Source organism: Alligator sinensis, unplaced genomic scaffold (assembly GCF_000455745.1).
Source record: "Alligator sinensis unplaced genomic scaffold, ASM45574v1 scaffold1164_1, whole genome shotgun sequence".
Taxonomy (NCBI): domain Eukaryota; kingdom Metazoa; phylum Chordata; order Crocodylia; family Alligatoridae; genus Alligator; species Alligator sinensis.
Window position 1 is genome coordinate 1,427,187 of NW_005842225.1, and position 14,829 is coordinate 1,442,015.

At 52.3% G+C, this 14,829-nt stretch overlaps 1 protein-coding gene across 1 annotated transcript in view; it reads right to left on the reverse strand.

The window, feature by feature from the left end:
- Positions 1 to 266: 266 nt before the first annotated feature.
- The window catches only part of SCNN1G (sodium channel epithelial 1 gamma subunit), a 37,413-nt gene continuing 22,850 nt past the window's right edge, over positions 267 to 14,829 (reverse strand). Inside the window, exons 3-14 of the mRNA XM_006027158.2 lie at positions 14,592 to 14,827; positions 12,988 to 13,279; positions 12,047 to 12,240; positions 9,653 to 9,756; positions 9,030 to 9,193; positions 5,283 to 5,381; positions 3,965 to 4,082; positions 3,419 to 3,497; positions 3,269 to 3,326; positions 2,618 to 2,679; positions 2,340 to 2,415; positions 267 to 1,800 (exon numbers count right to left, since the gene is read on the reverse strand). Of these exons, the coding sequence (XP_006027220.1) occupies positions 1,411 to 1,800; positions 2,340 to 2,415; positions 2,618 to 2,679; positions 3,269 to 3,326; positions 3,419 to 3,497; positions 3,965 to 4,082; positions 5,283 to 5,381; positions 9,030 to 9,193; positions 9,653 to 9,756; positions 12,047 to 12,240; positions 12,988 to 13,279; positions 14,592 to 14,827 (1,872 nt within the window). The 3' untranslated portion in view covers positions 267 to 1,410. The remainder of the gene's footprint in view (positions 1,801 to 2,339; positions 2,416 to 2,617; positions 2,680 to 3,268; positions 3,327 to 3,418; positions 3,498 to 3,964; positions 4,083 to 5,282; positions 5,382 to 9,029; positions 9,194 to 9,652; positions 9,757 to 12,046; positions 12,241 to 12,987; positions 13,280 to 14,591; positions 14,828 to 14,829) is intronic.

The window sequence follows — 14,829 nt, forward strand, 5'->3', positions numbered from 1 at the left end:
GGGTCTTCAACACCTCCAAGGGTGGAGACTGCACCACCCCTCTGGGCAGCCTGTTCCAGTGCTTTACTACCCTCCTCATGAGAGAGCTTTTCCTAATATCCAACCTCAATTTCTCTTGCTGCAGCTTGAGCCCATTGCTCCTTGTCCTGTCATCTGCCCCCACTGAGACCAGCCCAGCTCCATCCTCTTTGCAGCCCCTGGCAGGGAGGTGAAGGCTGCTATTCAATCCCCCTCCGTCTTCTCTTCTCCAGACTCAATCAGTCCAGTTCCCTCAGCCTTTCCTCACCAGTCCTGTCCCCCAGCCCCAAACCACTGTCATTGCCCTCGGCTGGACTCTCTCCAATGTGTCCACTTCCTTTCTGCAGTGGGGGGGCCACAGCTGGAATTTGGGAACAGAGGATACTAGGATCAGTGCATCTTCTGTCTGCTCTTCCCGTCACACCTGGCTGCAGGGATGTCAGAGCAGTGGCTGTACTAACTGCTGGGGATGGGGACGGGGACGGGGACGGGGGATTTGTTACCACTGCCCTGGGGGAGGGGATTTCTTCTCCCTCCCAGCCCTGGCGACGTGCCACGCTCTGGGTGTTGGAATAGACCGCGCTAGCGCTGGGGCGATATTTGAATGGCGGTCTCAGGCCAGGGGTCTTGGGCCATGACTGAAATGACTGTGAGAAGGGGGCTCCAAGGGTTCCCAGCGCCTGCACAGCTCACATGAGATCCTGTGGGTACAGGAGCAGCTGGCTGGGCTGTGTGAAGACAGGCCTCCCCTTGTAGAGACAAGACTCGTTGTTCTGCCTTTGCTTTCGGACACTGGAAAGGACCGTTTTGGGACTGACTTCAGCTCCCTTATCCCAGTGGGGTAATAACTGGCTCTGGGAGTGGTTCTTTTGGCTTTAAAGTTCTCCACCCTGGACCAGGAGCCACGCTGCCAGTAAGGCCTTGAGTGGAAGGGGTTACAGATTAACGCCACGTTTTCCTTTCCCCTCGCAGCACGGGGCATCTGGGTGGATGTCACTCTCCTCCCAACCCTCCCTCTCTCCCAGCAACGGACTCTGGCCTCCCCTAAGGCCTGGCCTGGCCCGTGCACCGGGATGCCGATGCGGAGCCGCGAGCAGTCACAGCATTAGCACCAGATGGGTGACCGATGTGCAGCTTGTCCGCAATGTTTGTCATTGTCTTCGTGAAAACACAAGCTCTTTGCTGCTGGAGATGCCAGGCCTGCCGTGCCCTCCGGCCAAGCCCTCGTGCCTGGTGCTTGCTCAGGGATGCTTTTACCAGAAAGCTCCAAATCTCCCACTTTGGAGTCCAAACACCATCCGCCCCCAAGGGCAAACCCCCAGATGCATGCCCGTGGCTCCTGGGGCACACGCCCACTGTCTTTGGCACCGACACGAGGAGATCAATACTGCCTCAGCGGCTCTCGGTCTCTAGTGTGTCAGGCAGCTGTTCTGTAAATGTGGTGTCTAGCCGTAAAGTGCTGTAGTTGGGTGGGGGAGTCCTGGGCAAGTGATTTTCCTGGGGCAGTGGCAAGCGAAGGGCAGTGTTAAAGGTGGGCAAGTCCTCGTCGATGCACGCAGGGTTGTCGTGGCCTTGCTTGCCTGGACCGGTCCCCGGGGCAGGCGCCTGGCTCTGCTTGGCCTTTCGGGAATTCCACCATTTCTTTGTCTTCTGCCAGCGGCGCCGCATGATGATGGAGAGAGAGTCAATGAAGAAAACCTCGACAATCTCAATGACACACACCACGGAGCAGCTCATCCACAGGCCCAGCTGGCCCCCGAAGTTGGAAAGCAGAATGACAATCTGGAGTAGGAGGGAGCACAAGGTTATTTGGAGCTCGCCGGGAACAGCAGCAGGGGTGGTCACAGAGGGCACAGCAGGCCAGACAACGAGGGCTGCCTGCCCGAGAGGGAAAACTGATCGCTAAGGGAGGGCACAACAGCGTGGGCCAGTCTCTATTTCCTGACAACTCCACTCTTGCTCCAGACATAGAAGCCAGTATTTACATGGAAATGTCTCTTAAGCCTTGTTTTGGGGCAGCTGATAGCAGAGAGGTGCCCATGTCAAGGAGGACAAGGACTGAATGGGTTTTGGAGACTGCACGAGATGGTTCTGCCTCAGGCAGTGGTTGGACTAGGTGACTTCTGGAGGTCCCTTCCAGCCCCACTGCTCTGCGGCTCGGACTGAACGCCCTCACAAGCCTGGGGGCAGTTGCCAAAGGGCAGGATGGCGGGCACAATGGAAGGCACCTCGTGGGAACCCTTGTCCTGCCACTGCCTGTGCCAGGCACATCTTGGGGCTTTGGAGCAGCTTCCACCAGCGCTGAACTGAGTCGTACTTACGCTGTTGGCAGGATTCTCAGAAATGAATCTCTTGTTCAGGTCTTTGTAAAACACCATCAGGTTTGCGAGGTCCGTTCTGAAAAGGGAGAGGAGGGAGCAGATCCAGGCGTTAGTAAAACTATAACATGAGACGCGCTGAAAAATTATTTAAATAACCAGTTGGACAAGTAGGGCCAGGCCAGTCCAAGAGAACTATTTTTCCAATTGCTGTCATTAGGGCTGCAGAGATTGTATCTGAGCTGGAGACACAGGCTAAGAACACCCAGGGAGAAACTTACTTCTTTAACATCTTGTTGATTTTCTGCCCTTTGTCCCAAGAGAGGACCCGGAGCATCCAGTCCTGAGAAAATAAGAGCACAAAGCAGCAGCCGTGAACACCGGAGTGGTGGCCCCAGGGGCGAGAGCCCACCTCATGCCTGCTTCATTCGGATCGGGATTCCCGGTCGGACCAGAATGCCTGGTGCGAGGGGCAGCCAGGACCCAAGGGCAAGGTGGCAGTTCAGGCGGGCAGCTGTCTGGGTGGGAATATTGTCCTTGCCGCTGGGCCTGGAGGCCTTGTGCACTGCAGGTAGAAGCACCACGGGGCTGCTCTAAAGGTGTAAAGGTGCCTCACTTCAGAGGCTGCACCCCAGGGTCTACCTGGCACTGTGGGGGCTGCAAGGCTTCTTCCCTCCCCTTTCATTCTGACTTGCCATTCTCTCTATGTAACCTGCCTCCCCACCATGCAAAATCTAGGCTGTTCCCACCATCCTGGAGGGGGCTGCGAACCTCTGGAGGATGTGGAACGGCACCATTAGCAGCCCTGGCCGGAAGAGAGCGTGCCAGCCTGGCAGAGCTCTCGGGGTGTGAGGCACAAGACAACGCTGGCCATGCTGGAAGCAGCCCCTATTACCCTCACGGCATCACAGCTGAGCACAACTGGGGCTTACCTCTGAAGCGGTGGATGGCCACTGGGCTATGCTGGTGGTGAGCGCCCACTCCTTAAAGCTAGGAAGAGAAGAAGCATTGTGTGAGCCACAAGTCTGAATTCTTGCCCGCGGAAGTTTTATATTTCCTGCCTGGTTTGTGGTGGGACATACCTGCAGGCTTCTTTGCACTTCTGCTGACAGTCCAACTGCTCCTTCACAAACTTCTCGTGCAACTTATAGTAGCAGTACACTGGAAAGAGAGCCCAGGGTCAGAGTCTCAGGAGGACACGAGGAAGACTGGCCGTGGGGGGACTGCTGGGAAGGGGCTTAGATTGAAGATCTACCTTGGCCTTACTGCCTCATCTGTGTGACCTCGGGCAGGTCCCCTCAGGCCCCTTTGGGTCTCTGCTCCAATACTTTCCTTGCACAACCAACCTCAAACTCAGGTGGGGCCTCTGAATGCTACTGTAATACCAATTATTAATAAGCCCTTAGCGAGGTTCAGGGACAAGCTGGGCATGAGCTTCCAGGCTCAGCAATAAAAGGATAATCAGTGTAGCCTGTGTAAGTCTGAGGCAGCTTGCTGTTTCCTACTGCTCCGAGGGCTTGTGTGGGGGTCTGCTGAGCTGGGATGTGCCTGTCAGGGGCATTTGCTGGCTGCAGCTGGGCTGGAAAGGAGCCTGTGTGGGTGGGTTGCTCATGCTCTTAAGAACTTACTCCAGCTGGGATGTTTCTTGTAGTTGCAGTACTCGGCCCCAGCAGGCAAGGGCTGGGCATACTGGGCACAGCCGCAGTGATCCACCATGGCCTTCTGGAAGCAGGAGTGAAGGCAAATCTGTAAGGGGGGAAAAAAATCCCACCGCTGAGTTTCCAGGAGTCGACAACTGGGCAACTCCCTTCCTGCTCCATGCACACAAGGTTGGAGCTGCGGCAGCCACAGGATCCAGACCCTGATTCTCTATCCCCCCTCGGCGTGTTGAGAGTAACCGAGGGCAGAAACCCCATCGTACCGGCTGACCGGGCCCGCTGCTGGCTGCGTCTAAAACAATGACACGGGGGGGAGCTGAGCAGCAGAGAAAAGCTGGGCCAGAAATAAAGACGCTTTCTCTTGTTGCGGGCAGCCTCGGTGTTACCCTTATTTCCTCCCCTGCCTTCAAAGTCTTCCGCACGCGTCTTGAGCCACCCACCCTCGAGCTGCCCTGCGTTGGAGTCTGAGAGCAGGCAGCAAGGGAGCGGAGGTCAGCAGAAAATGTCAGCAGATTCTGCCCGTTTCTGCTGATGCCTGTTTAGCAAATGGCATTTCCCAGGACTAGCAGACTTGCTGCTCTGTTTCAGGGGCATTGCTGACTACAGCACGTCGAATTTTCTGTAGGTAGGCACCGAGCTTCCCACTGTGCGCGGGGGTCCATGCTGTAGTGAACTAATCCTACTGGGAGCCCAGGGGCCGTCTGTCTGACCCTGTCTGTCCCCCCATCACAGGAGGCTGCATTGTTAATAGTCATTAAAATGAAAATTAGCCCCTTGGCTCTGGATTTACAAGCAGCAGGTAATACAAGAGCAATTGGAATTATAGCCCTTGCAGTGCAGAATGACTGGCACCCTCGAGGAGGAACCAATTAAAGAAGCTATGCAAAATTAATGGAAAATTAAATCAGCAAGCATCCTGCTAGTCAGACACTGATTAGATGGTATCAGTTATTTCTGGAGTCCTACAGGTCACAATTTCTGGCTTCAAGGGCTAATAAGCTTCACCATTTGCTCAGCTGGGATTCGCTAGTCCAGCAGTCCCAGAAAAGCGCCTGATGAGTTCATTCTTTCTTTATCTGACAAAAATCCCCAAGGCAACTTCAACCTTCACCTGCTTGGGAATAGTCCTGACTTACAAAGTACTCTCATACTTGACAGCAATGATCCAAGACACTTTATCCTATGCTAAAGCCATTGCAGGTCTTGGGGTATCACGGTAGAGTGCTGCAGAGCTGTTTATACATGTCACGCCCAAATACTTGACAAATCAAATGTAACAGAGCCTTACCTGGAGAGAGTAGGTCTTGTTGTAGAGGTTTTCCACATTTATATCCGCGCCAGTCTCTGTGCAGTCGCTGTATGGTTCACTGAGCTTGCGAGACTGTGTCTGAAACCCAGAGAAGAGCAGATGTTGATTTGAGAGAGCACAAATGAGCTGAAGGACAGAGACCACCGAGTACCACTTTGCTGATACCCAGGGATTGCCGTTCAAACTGAAACAAGGATGGGGCAGGTCTGAACTGTGATTTGCCTTTCGTTGCTTCACTGAAATATTCTGGGGCCTCTTAATAACTTGCCAAATGGGTAAGGCTGTAGCTGTCCCATCTCTACAGCCATCTCTACAGGTGTTACGGATGTGTGAGGGTGGATGCTGGCACAGTGTAGTATCAGAGGTGAGGCTTTCCTTTGTTTAACTTTGCTGGTGAAGATGCCAGCGAGCCTGGTACCTGGGCACTGCAAAGGATTATGGCTGGATGTACTGACACAGCAGTGATTGGGCAAAACCCACGTAACTAAATTATGGGACCAGTGAGACGCTGCATCTTCCTTCTGCTTCCTACATCTGTACAACTAGCTGTGCTTACCACAGAAGCTGCCTGTTTAGAAACCTGGCAGGTATAATCCCCAAATTATGAAAGAGCAGCATAGCTTCTGTAATGTCCTCAGGCACACTCTGAAATCCAAGCCTCTCACGGTCAGTGCTGGGCTCTTCAGGCAGGTCCTCGACATGGCAGTGGATTTGTAATAGTCGCGTGTCATTTTTATAGGGAACTCTGCCCACCTGTACCAACGGGATGTACCCTCCTGGATTACAGGCCACGTTCCTAATGCAGTTATGCCACTGAGTCCATGTCTAGGTCAGAAATATTGACAAATCTGCTTGTGTGCGACATCTGGACTGTACTGGTCATTGACTTTAAACAGGTCTTGTCTTGGTGATGGGGTGTGCAAGCCCCACCAGGCTGGACAGGGTTAATAAACCGCTGTCAGCACAATCAGCCCCACCTGCTGCACCTGAGGCCTGGGAGAAGAGGCTAAAGATGAGACCCTGATCAGCTGGGTGGGAGAGAGCAGAAACTTTTGGTCCTTGCTGCAGGCAAGGTCTCACCTAGTGTGGACCTGGAGGGTGATTGGTAATCCGGGCCAGGGGGAGGGGGGTGCCAGCTTGCCTGTGGAGGAGAGTGGGTTGATGGACCAACAACCGCTGGGCTGGGAATGAAGCCCAGATGGGAAAGATCCCTTCCTTGCCTTGGCTCTGGGGCTGTGGCAGTGGGTCTGGGATGTCCGTAACACGTGGCTTTGCTGGCTAGGTCACAAGTGACTGGAGGGGCACACAGCACCGCTAGGAAAATCTTATGTCCTGTCACAAGGAAATGCATGGTGCAGGGACCTTACCACAGCTTCCAGGGGGTTTGGCTTGGTTTTCTTACCCTAACTATGGTTAAAACCTCTAGAAGCTGTCTCAGTTCTTCACCCCCTTAGCCATTCATGCCTTCTCCTATGTTGTCCTCTCTACCTGGAATCAAGGGCTCTATAGTGACGGGTCCATAGAAGTTAAAAGTGTTTGGCAGCTTCTGAGATGAGCCTCAGGTGCACCTAAGCATCTCGCTTACCTCCCCAAATCTCTTGCGTCCACTGATCCTTCCACTGCCTGCTGGCCTGTCTCACCTATGGTAACTGTTATATAACATCCAAGAATATGTTTCTGAACCACAAGGAAGGCCATAGTTCAGCAGCACGTGCTCAGACCTTGGCCTGCCCTTCCCCCTACCTGCATGCTGTTTAAATTATCCACTAGTTCTGCAATGGGCCTGTTGTTGTGGACCTGCCAAAGGGGCTCGACTATGAAAGCAAGACAACTGAGGATACGTTTTTTTGTTAGGCACTATCATTTTTGCATGCAAGTATCATGCACAGCGCTTTTATGACAGAAATACTGATGCCTAATAACTCTGGCTGCGATGACAGGAGACTGCCTTGTGTGTGATGCAGCTCAGTAGCTTTAGTAAGAGCTGCAGTTGCCTTCTGTTTGGGTTCTAACTGTTCTGTTGGCGTACTTCTGTGTGCCAACAGAAACGCATGTGCATCTGCTGTGTGTCTAGAAGCCCACGCTTCCATGTGAGAGACCATTCCTGGATGCAGCCGGGCCATCCATGGGAGCCAAATCTCTTTAGTCCTACCTGACAAATGTGCTTCCCCCTAATGCTTTCTACTGCATGAGATGATCTTTTTTTAGGGTGCCACGATGTTAATCATCTAAAGATTCAGAATGTTTTTGCATCTATTTTGTATCAGTTACTGGGAAGAATCTCAGGCTTGCATGGCCTCAGTTTTTTCTGTCTGAATGACCATTGTTTTTTTGCTGAGTGCCATGTCCTGACTAGGGGCTGCTGATGCCAACAGATGCCCAGCACTAGCTTTGGGGAATGCCAGGTGAACAATGCCTTTCAGCGATAACTAGCTGTCCTGGTAGAGCTTTACTAGTGATTCGCACAGATGGGAGGTCTTATCTGGTAGGCAGCAAACAGGGCCGTGGACCCAAGGCTGGGTTTGGAGGGCGATAAGCCAGAGAACTTGTAATGTAGACTGTGTTGGGCAGGGGTGTGACTGGCTGTGCTGGCAGAAGAGGACTCCTGCTCCCCCCAGGGAAGTGGTATAAGAAGAGGGGTAGCAGAAAGCCTCCTGCTATCTGTCCCAGGGCCACCAGCCAGCCTGTAATGCAGACAGGCCCTGAGCATCTACAGATGTAAACACCCTGCTGCTGATGGCCCAAGCTTGGCTCCACCCTAAAACCCACTAGCCTCATTGAATCCTCCTCCTCCTCCTCTGAAAGGCAATATAAACATGGCTTTCTCCTGCTTTTTTAAAGTAGATAGCTGGTGTGGGCTCTCCACACAGCTGGCTGATAGCACATTTGAAACAGTCAGCCTGACTCCTGCTGTCCTTTCTAATGCAGGGAGGTTTGGGATGTGGCACACCCAGCCACGCCAAACGAGCAGTTTAGCTGGTGTTTCTGATACAGCCAGCCTAACAATCCTGACTTCACTGCCCATCCAGGTGCTGGGAAAGTTTGTATTACTCAGCGTTGTTTTCCCAGCAGCTCAGCAGAAACCCCTTGGGTCACAAGGCTTGGTTTGCACTTCTGGCATCCTCTAGCACTGCACTGATGCCCCCCACCCTGGCTAAATGCTCGTGTCGGTGCAAAGGCAGCACCCAGAAGGGTCTTCACGGCCAGGAGAGCGAGATGATAAGCGAGCGCAGGACCCGTCTACCCCACCAAAGCAGCCATGCATGGCTTGTGCTGTTTGGACCTGGCTATAACACAGTCCGACACATCTGCTCTGCCTAGCTCAAACCTGCCTCAGCCACAGCTGTGTCTGTACTGTGCTACAGCAAAGGGTGTGTGCTACTGTCTGATGGGGGCTAGATTTTTTGCTATAGAAAACCAAGTCCTTAAGCAATCCATGGTGGGGTGCGCACAGAACCCTGGTGGGTGTGGGACTCCTGGAGGGCTGGCTCTCCAACCATCCTGTGTGAGCAATAAGGCAGGGTTCAGAAAACTGCCAGTGCATATAAATGCTGGTTATTCCCCTCTGGCCTCGAGTATCAGATCTCCAGACCCAGGGTGTAAATGCACCTCTCTACCTCTGTGCTGACACTTGTGGCTATGCCACATTCATTTGGGCCTGTCTCTTACACGTGGCATTGGTATCTGAAAGCTGCATGCCCGGGGAGCAAGATCGTAGTCACTCACAAAATGCATCCCTATGGAGGTGGCAGTCGCCGTCTCGATCTCTGTGCCGATATCTTCAATGAAGGGATATTCATTTTGGTCGTGGATGATGATCTTGGCCCCAGTTGATGTCACCAAGAAGGGATTGTAGTCTGCTTCCTCTATGTAAAGGACAACCTGTAATCCTGCAGAACAGAGCAATGGCATACTTAGTCTAGGATATCGTGATCTCTATGATCCTATAAGCTAGAGCTCTTTCTCCAGGGACGAGGCAGGGAGAGCAGTGCAGTCATTAAGTGCAATTGTTAAGATACCAGTTGGGTGTATTAATGCCAGGCCAAGCACAGCTGCAGCTATTATCAGCTTCTGACAGCATCCAGCACGAGTAACAACAGTACCAGTCGAGGTGGTTACTGAATACCCATTAAAAGTTATATAACAGGGAGGAATGATTTCAGATGGAACATGCTGGTGATGCAATGATGCCACCTCTTTATTCTTTGGCGGTAGCCTGGAGAAGAACTTGTTTGAACCCGGCCAGTCAGGTTACACATCTCATGCCCGTGTCGGCTGCCCTCCCCCCACAACCAGAACGATCAACGTTTTACTGAACAACCTGCCTTCTACTACCACGGTTCCCTTACCGTACTCGCTGCCTCCAGTGGAGGTGCTCAGGATCGTCCCATTCTCTCCACTGTTGAAGGTGTAGCAGTTGCCGTGCAGCGGGTGATAGAACGGAGTGAAGTTTCTAAAAGAGACCAGAGACGCTGTTCATGCTGCGTTCTGCAATCTAACTGCCTGTGGCAATGCAAATGTCTCGCCCTTTCTCCAGCCTGAGCATCTAAACTCTGGTGATGTTGGAGAGCAAGCAGGACTAGACCGTGGGGTGTTTTCCCCCCTGGAAAATCTGGTTTTGGTCATCTTGACCCTATGTGTAAATGTGTCCTGGACTCAATAAATTGTTTCAGCTGAGTTGTGTTTTTTTCCCACCCCCTCTGTTCCCCCAGGGCTAGATTAAAAAAAGAGGAGTTGGTTGTGCCAGGGCTGCTGCTCATCTTGCATCCAGTGTTTGGGGCTTCCACATGGGATATGGGAGCCCTGGGTTCAATTCCACCCTCTGCTTGCAGGGTTTGACTCTGTTACTTCGCCCCTGCCAGGGGAATCCCACGACACCAGGTTACAGGGTATTTCTGAGGGAGTAAGTCTCCCTCAGTTCCTCTGCTGGAGACCGTTTCACTTTGTATAAAATACTATAATGTTCATTGAGCTAGCAGCACAGGGTGAGAGTGACTGTCTAGCCTGGCGGCTCAGGCTCTCACCTGGCAGGTGGGATGTATAGGTTCCAGTCTAGCAAATATTTAAGTATTTTTATACAAAGTGAAACAGCATCAACGGAGGCGTTAACAGCAAACCTTTCCCTTGAACATGGTGTTTTGTGGCAGCTGGGGCATTTCCCTGGGAGAGGGGTGATGCTCATTCAAGGCAGAGGAGGGACTGCAATCCCAGCCTGGGCGAATGCCTTCGCTGCTGACTCTGGTAAAAGGAGGGCAGTGGCGGCAGCACATTGAGTGATGCCTAAGCCTGGTGCTCAGGTTCTTTTGCTTTGCTTTGGGGAAGAGAAAGCAAAGTGATCGTGCTCCTAATGCCAAGAGAAATCCCAGCATTTACACTTCAGTTTTGATTTAAACTGAAACTTTTTTTTTAATGGCTTGGTTACTGAAGTGGAAAAGCAAGTGTTTGCACAGCCCTAACAGCAAGTGCTTAATGGATTTTGGAACTGGCATGACTCAACTTCTGATACGAAGGGCAAGTTTGAATCTTCTCATTTACGTAACCCCATGCATATTCGTGTCTTATCAAGATATAACCACCCTTCCTCCCCCCAAAATAGTTATAGTGACAAAATGTCCTGTGTGAGAAGCACAAGCAGTAGGGGGTACTGCTGCCTAAGGCGACGTCTGTGTCAGCAACACTTCACCAGTATAATGCATCGGCAAGCACTCCTAGCACAGATGCGGCTGCACCTGCAAAGCTCCGATTTGGACCAGAAAGGAGAGTGCCCGTGCTACAGGCCAAGCCAAGCCGTCTTGTAAAAGGGGGTGTGCTGGAGTACCTGTGTCTACACTAGGGGAGTCTGTTGGCACAGTTATGTGTTGGGAGAGTGCAAGGAGGTGTGACCCCAGACACAGCTCCCTTGACACAAGTCTGGAGCAGAAACCTGGCTTAACCGTTTTAACAAATGGTGGCCCTGCCTAGGTGGGGAATCTGGTCAATAAAGACTAATTAATGGACGGTTCAGAGTTGAAGTGCATGGACTCCTCGATGTGGCTGCTCTCATTTGGAAGTCAAAGTGGCTGCCTCTCTGTAGCCCAGACACCGTGAGCATCTGATGTGCTTCAAGGCCACTTTGACTTCCAAATGGGAGTGCCCGTATGGGGGACCACATGCATCCACTTGACACCACTAGAAAATCCTTCTTGTATCTCCCGCAGCTACAAGCTGTAAGGTGAGATCCTGGTTTCCTGAAGTCAATGGCATCTTGCCGTTGTCTTCAGCTGTCACTTCACCTTAACAGCACGCTTAGCTGAACCGATTCAACACCATTAAACAGCACAGCAAGGTCAAACTAACATCACATCATTAAACTACCGTTCATTATTCAGACTGAAAGAAGACTGAAGTCTGTAGTTTCTCTTTCTCTCTCTGCACTGTTTCCATTATACTTTTTTTTAATTCTAGCTTGGAAAACGGGTCACTTCTCCTTTGCCTCTGTTTGGTTGCCAGGGCAGTCGGTTTCATTTCCAGTTTGCAAGCATGGTGTAATTCTGCAGGGAAATCATTACTGCAGATTTCTAGTGCAATTAGAGTTGTGAGGACATTTCTATATGGAAGCTACATTTCCAGCAAATTAAACACTGGACTGGGTATGTCCAGTGGGCTTTGAACTTGGCAAATAGCAAATAGCAAACATGTAATTCCCACACGATCTAGTGTTAGAAGCGAGCAGCTAGACCGGCAAGTAATCTTTGTGCACTCACCTTGTGTCACAAGATAGGCCGTCAAAGAAACATGTCAGCAGGAGGTCATCAGCTGAATAGCCCATATTCACCTTCCTCTCCAGGGGAATTTGTGCCATGATGTTCATATAATGCAGTTTGTACCATTCTTGAATAGCGTTGACACCAGAACTGAATGTGTAAACTGCACAGTCGCTGCTGTTGTTTGGGTCACACTAATAATTAGAAAAGGGAAAATGAGTGTCAGGCGGGGAACATTTGGTGTATCATATTGAAGCATTTGCAATGTGGTTATTGCTCTATAATACTCCTCGCGCAGGAAATGTTTAGTGGCAGCAAAGAGATGAATGGGGCAGTATGGAGTGTGTCAGCCAAGGAAGAGAGGTTCCTCTTCTAAAAGATACAGGGTGGTAGCCTTCATGTAAGAGGGCTCTGTGCATCCTACAGGAAACCATTCCAGAAAGGTATGGGGAAGCAAAGCAGCCCACCTGAGAGTAAGTGACAAGTAACTTTTCCTTGGAGGATGCACTTCAGAGAATCGGTATGTTTAGCCCTGCAGAAGCACAACCAGTTGCCTGGTAGAGCTGATACAGGGGGTCTAGGAGGTGACCGTTTCGTGCTCCGGGGGGAAGGTAATGGGTGGCAGGAACAAGGAAGCAACCGAGGCTAGATTTCAGATGGTGTTTTCTCCCCAGTGGTTGCAGTAGGGAGTGGAACCTGGCAGAATGGAAATGCTCAAGGAAAAGCCAGAAGGATGTTTGCTCATTTTAAGTTGCACCCTGTGTCAGGGATTGGATGATGGATTGGGAGATGCCCTGAAGGTTCCCTTTATGCCTCACTGAAACCATGCTTCACTCCCACTCGGATGCTGCACTCGTCAGCCGGTCAAACAACACCCGCAAACTTTGGTGCGGCGCTGGCTCTAGCATACGCCCTCCCCGCCCAGCAACGCGCCCACTCACCAGCTGAAAGCCGATCATGTTTTGTGGATCCCCAATATTTGTGGACCCTTTGTGGAAGATGTTGGACTCGATTTTCCGCTTGTGCCCACTGTGAAGGTCGGTGGCTTCTTTCCTAGTGAGGTCCTCGAACCGGAGCAGCGGGACTTTCTCAAGGTATTGATACGCTGTCACATTTCGGTCCTCTGCATCCCGGCGGACCTTGGGTTTGCCTTCTGAAAACCCGTATAAAGACTCCAGTGCGCTTCTGGTCTCTTTGTCCAGCTCAGACAGGTACTCTTTTATCACGCTGTACCTGCATTGGGGAGAAGGGGACAGGAAATGATGTTTGCAGTGCTCTTCCAGTGTCAGCTCCTGCTCCAGTTCTCAATGCTGTTTTCTGTCCGCTGTTCAGCATGGGGACAGCCAGCTATTCCTCCCTCCCCTGCCTAGGCAGACTGAGCACTGACACGGTACCTGGTCTACTGCTGGGAAATGTTGTCAGTGGAATTCTTTGAACTGGCATGAGTAGTATCAGGATCGTGGTAAGATCACGGACAAAAATTGTGAACAGAGCTAGGCTGAGCTGTGGAGGAAGTAGTTGTAAAATCTGGACTCTAAAGGCATTGTCACGGAGCTGGAGGAGCAGGAGAAGCAGCAGCAAATAGTGTGGGTCTTACATTTATTGCTAAAGCAGGAGGAACTGCGAAGACTAGAGAGAAGAGTAAGATGGGTAGGAAATGGCAAAGGGATTCACCTTGGAAAAACGTACAGCAGCTGGCGGCGGGGAACAGGGTAGACAACAATCTGAGATGCAAAATCGCCAGTGGGCAAAAGCGCTGCATCTGAGCTGGAGCGGCTGAGGGAGACGAGGAAAGGGAGAGAGAACAGCGAAGGAGAAGCAAGAGGGCGGTGCGGATGGGCAGCAGGGAACCCGACAGCCCCTTTCTGCGTCCCTCTGAGACAGCGAGCCCGGGGTCTTGCCCCAGTACCCCGCTCCTGGGAAGAGGGAGCTGGGGGAAAGGCAGAGAAGTGACCAGGAGACAGATGTGCAGGTGTAGAAAGATTTAAAAGCACTCAATCCATCCAGCTCGCCTCGGCGCAGGACAGATGAAGCCCCCGATTACAGGTGGAGAACTCCGAGCAGCAGCGGAGGCTCCCTATGCCTGAGGAAGGGTGTTTGTGCCCGAAAGCTTGCAAAGAACTTTTTTCCTGCCTATTATCAGTCTAATAAAAGATATCACATTTACTGGAAAAACCTGGCCCGCCTAATAAAAGACATCACATCTACCCAAAGAACCTGGCCGAGTTACAAGCTCGGCAGAGAGGAAGAGAAAGGACTTCCCCCGACTATTCAGTTGGTCTAATAAAAGACATCACATGGACCCCCCAACCTGGTCCAGTTGCGAGCCAGGCAGGGAGGCAGAGGAAGGCCTTTTCCCGACCGCGGGGTGGGTGCAGGAGAGGCTAGCCCGTCTACCCGTGGGATGACAGGAGAGGCAGAGAGGTTCGGGAGGGAGGGAGGGAAGGCAAGGCAAGGCCCGAGGAGGAGCTGCGTGCGGGAGCCCCCTTCCAGCCCCGCTCGCTCGTGTCTTCCTGGGCCGGCGGCGCGGGCGGCCCGCACTCACTTGTAGGGGTTGATGTTGCAGATGGTGACGGCGGGGAAGCGCAGCTTCTGGAAGCGCACGGTGACGGACACGGAGGCGCTGTAGTAGCCCAGCACCAGCTCGGCGCACTGCCACAGGATGAGCGCCACGGCGCTGAGCGTCAGCGCGATCCAGAGCAGGCGGCGCAGGCGGCCGCGCGACACCACGATGCGGCGGCAGCCGTGCGTGTTGGTGTTCAGGCAGTACCAGCGCATCAGCT